This window comes from Monoraphidium neglectum, assembly GCF_000611645.1.
Source record: "Monoraphidium neglectum strain SAG 48.87 unplaced genomic scaffold scaffold03702, whole genome shotgun sequence".
NCBI classification, from domain to species: Eukaryota; Viridiplantae; Chlorophyta; class Chlorophyceae; order Sphaeropleales; family Selenastraceae; genus Monoraphidium; species Monoraphidium neglectum.
In genome coordinates, this window is record NW_014009927.1 from 1 (window position 1) to 3,768 (window position 3,768).

A 3,768-nucleotide genomic window follows, 5' to 3' on the forward strand; every position below is an offset into this window, starting at 1 on the left:
GGGGCGCGCGGGCCGAGGCGGCGCGCCGGGCGGCGGCGCCGGTGCGGGCGCTGGGGCGGGTCGCCGCGGTTTCTGGGAGGGTGGCGGGGGATGACGGCAGGGGAGAGGCAATCTGAGTACGGAATGGTGAGGCCGAGGGTGCACGGGTGGGCAGGCGCGGATCTGTTTGGGATGTGATTGCTGATGTGGCGTGGTGCACGAGGCCCAATGTGCACCACGGCGCTCCATTGCGCCTCCACACTAAGAGCAAGGGTTGTTAGATCGCTCAGAACCCTAGGCGGCACTCACTGGAGGCCTGCTGCATCATTCTGGCTTGGCGACGAGCTTGGGGCGACGGGTGGGGCGGGAGAGCACAGAGAGGGCCCGGACGGGGCGTGAGAGAGTACTTGGAAGAGCGTTGAAAGTGAATGTGCACGATTGAAGCTGGCGCGCCCTCTTGAACACACGATTCGGGGAGCGATTTCGACAGGTGGGTGCCTGCGTCCACCGCCGACTGGGAGTTTCGGAGATTTGCCGGGTGCGTCTGGATCCATAAAAGGCAAGGATGTGTCCTTGTTGCCCGCAATGCCGTGTAGCCTGCGATCGCTGACGGTTTGGGGTGCGGGTCGAATCCCTCGGTTCAGTGGCTGAAGACAAGCACAAGGACATAGTTGATCGTTTATAAATCCGTGGAATTCCTGCGGAGACTGGACACCCAGGCCGCCGGCCCGGCGCCGAGATGGTACAGTGTTAGCACAAGCAGCGACAGACAGCAGCACGGAAGCATACCGGGGCTCGGCGGGGCCTATAGGCAGCGCATGCGACATTCCAACTGCACCATGCCAAACCCCATACAACACATGCGCTCAACGAATATTGCCTGCGGCGGCGCCCGCCAGGCCAGCCGGCGCCACCCGGTCGTTGCGGCGTGGTGCGCCTTGCTCGTCCTCTGCGCCGCGCCGCCGCCGGCGCAGGGCCGCCCACAGCATGCGGCCGCCCCGCCCGCCGCCGGTAGCGTGGGCGACGGTTCGCCGCCCATCATCCCGCTGCGGCTCCTGCTGGGCACAGCCCGCTACCGCAATGCACAGGTGACACTGCGGGGTAGGGGTGACGGTCGGCGGACAGGGGTGGCGAGGTGGGGTTGGGGGTGGCGAACGACTGCTGGTGGCGATGGGAAGCTGCCGGGTACCCAGGGCGGCACTGCACGTGGGTGCAGCTGCCGGAATGATCTGCATCGCCCATCTCATGAATCACCCCAGCCGCCCCCCATGCGCGCCCCCCTTCCTTCCCATCTTTCAGACAAACCTGATGCCCAACCCCCACCCTGCGCATCCGCCTTCTTTCACCCCAAACGCCTCACCTCCCCCAGAATAGCATCACCCTCCCCAAAAGTACCCGTCCCCTCACCCGTTGACCCCCACTCGACCTCAGCTAAGCCCCGACGGTCGTTATCTTGCCTACATCCGCCCCTCTGGCGACGCTGATGTGTACAACGTTTTCATCAAGACCCTCCCGCCGCCGCCCACGCCGCCGCAACTGCCGCCGTCGGGGGCCGGCCCGCCGCGGCCTTCCTCTCTTGTAGCCGCCGCCGCCTCGCCTGCCGCGGGGCGGGAGGGTCCCGGGGGCGGCGGCGGCACAAATCAGCATCAGCAGCAGCAGCACCAGCAGCACCAGCAGCAGCAGCAGCAGCAGCAGCAGCAGCAGCAGCAGCGGCAGCAGGACGACCCCCGCAGCCTATTTGACAGAGAGGGCGTGGATGGGGACCTGCGGGTGACTAATAATAGGGGGGCCGGGATATCGGCGTTCAGCTGGGCGGTGGACAGCTCGGCGATCATTTACACAGAGGTCGGAGCACCGCCGCCTGCTGCTCTCCTCCCAGCCTTGCCGGAGGATCAAAGCGGTCGCTCTCACCGCTTTGCTCCACGCCTGGCTGGCGGCGAGGGGAAGCGCCCTGTATTTGTTCCTTCGCTAGCGTCTGTGTCCGCGGCGCGGCTCGCGGCGGCGGGCCGGCGGGGATGCGACGAGTACACAGGCGGCAGGACATGCGGCGGACGCGCCAATCCGCATGCAACGTCTTTCTGGCCCTTGCGAGCCCCTTATCTGTCACCCGACCATTGCGGCGCATACAATGTGACCATCCCCCCTTTCCACATCAGAACACCGATGGAGACGAAATAGACCACCTGTTTGTCGTGCCCGTCGCCGCCAGCCTCGCCGCTGCCGCCACCGGCCCCGCCGGCCCCTCTGCCGCGCCGCGCGCCGCGCCGCCGGCGGTCGACCTCACGCCCTACCCCGGGGTCAAGGCGATGGGTATCGTCGACAGCAGGCGGGCGCCAGGTTTTCTGTACGTCGGCCTCAACCGGCGGGATTCAGAGGTGCGTTTTTTTATACTTTACGGGCCTGGGTCGTCCGTGGTTGCGAGGGCACATGCCCCCGGCGGCGCGCCGATCCCTGCGGCTGCGCTGGCAGCCAAGCGTCGATCATGGGCCGTCGCCCGCCTCTTATCTCCCTTGCGCGCGCCTGCGCCCAGCAGCCCCGGCGGGCGGGGCGCTTGCGCAGGCGCACCCCCAGCCTGGGGCCCTCAGCTGTGATACCAGTACACCCACACGCCAAGGCGTTTGGCCAACGCAGGCGGCTGGCTCGCGCGGGGCCAAAACAGGCCGCTGTGGTCAGCCCGCCTCGCCCCATGCCTGCTGCATGCCCCCGATGCATTCGCCGTTTCGCCCTCATGATGCACCAATACATTTAACACAATTGATGGTCGAAACTCACTGCTGCTGCAATTTTATGTTTGGTCCAATCTCATGTTGGTGCAATATCATGCTTTTGTGAACCCCAGGTGTTTGACCTCTACAAGGTGGATCTGAAGGCGAGGAGGCTCACCCTGGAGGTGGTCAACCCGGGAGACGTGACGTCATTCCTGGTTGACTACGACTTCAACGTCCGGGTGGGGGTTTTGTTGGCAGGGAGAGGGTCGGCAGTCTTGCTGTATGTACAGTAGCTGTACTGCTGGCAGCTGTAGCTGCTGCTGCTGTATACTAAATACTGCTGCTGTATTGCTGTTTGGGGTCGAGAGATACGAGCTTGGGGCAGGCGGAGGGTCATGCTGGGAGTCTGGGAGGTGTGATTGTGTGGGGGCGTTCTGTGATTGGGGTTCGAAGCCGCATGAAAGCCTGGCACACATCAGGGCATGGGCAAGCATGGCCCGTGGCAGGGCGATTTCCCAGCCGGCGCCTCGCGCTATCCCCATGCCGAGCTGGACGGCGCGTGATGGCCGCTCTCCCTCTTATCTCTGGCCACCAAAAACTCCATCCCCAAACGAGCACCCCCCTCCACGGCACCGTCGGCTGACACCTTTGGCGCACAACAATCTCCCCCCCACCTCCAGGGCGCCATTGCCTACAACAACACAGACGGCACCAGCCACATCCTGATAAGGGACGGCCCCCTGAAGCACCAGCCGCCGCCGCCGCCGTCGGCCGCCCCCAAGCCCAGCGCCCCCACGCCCAAGGCCGCGCACATGGCCGCGCCCAAGGCCGCGCCCGCCGACGCCGACGCGCTGTTCGCGGCGGCGGCCAAGGGCCGCTTCACGCGGTCCCAGTGGGTCGCCGCGAGCGCGAGCGGCGCCGACGCGGCGCGGTGGCGGCGGCTGCTATTGTGGCCGTTCGGGGAGCAGGTGTCAGTGCTGAATTTCAACAGGCGGGGGGACGGGATCTACATCTCCAGCTCGCTGGGCAGGCGAGATCTGGGGGGACCCCTGGGCAGGCGGGGCCTGGGCAGCAGCGGGGG

The 3,768-nt window shown here is 66.2% G+C and overlaps 1 protein-coding gene across 1 annotated transcript in view; it reads left to right on the forward strand.

The window, feature by feature from the left end:
* Positions 1-2,285: 2,285 nt before the first annotated feature.
* Positions 2,286-3,768, forward strand: part of MNEG_13226 (hypothetical protein) — a gene marked incomplete at both ends in the record, with an annotated part of 2,525 nt that continues 1,042 nt past the window's right edge. Inside the window, 3 exons of the mRNA XM_014038302.1 lie at positions 2,286-2,354; positions 2,819-2,926; positions 3,368-3,579. Coding sequence (XP_013893756.1) covers positions 2,286-2,354; positions 2,819-2,926; positions 3,368-3,579 — 389 coding nt within the window. The remainder of the gene's footprint in view (positions 2,355-2,818; positions 2,927-3,367; positions 3,580-3,768) is intronic.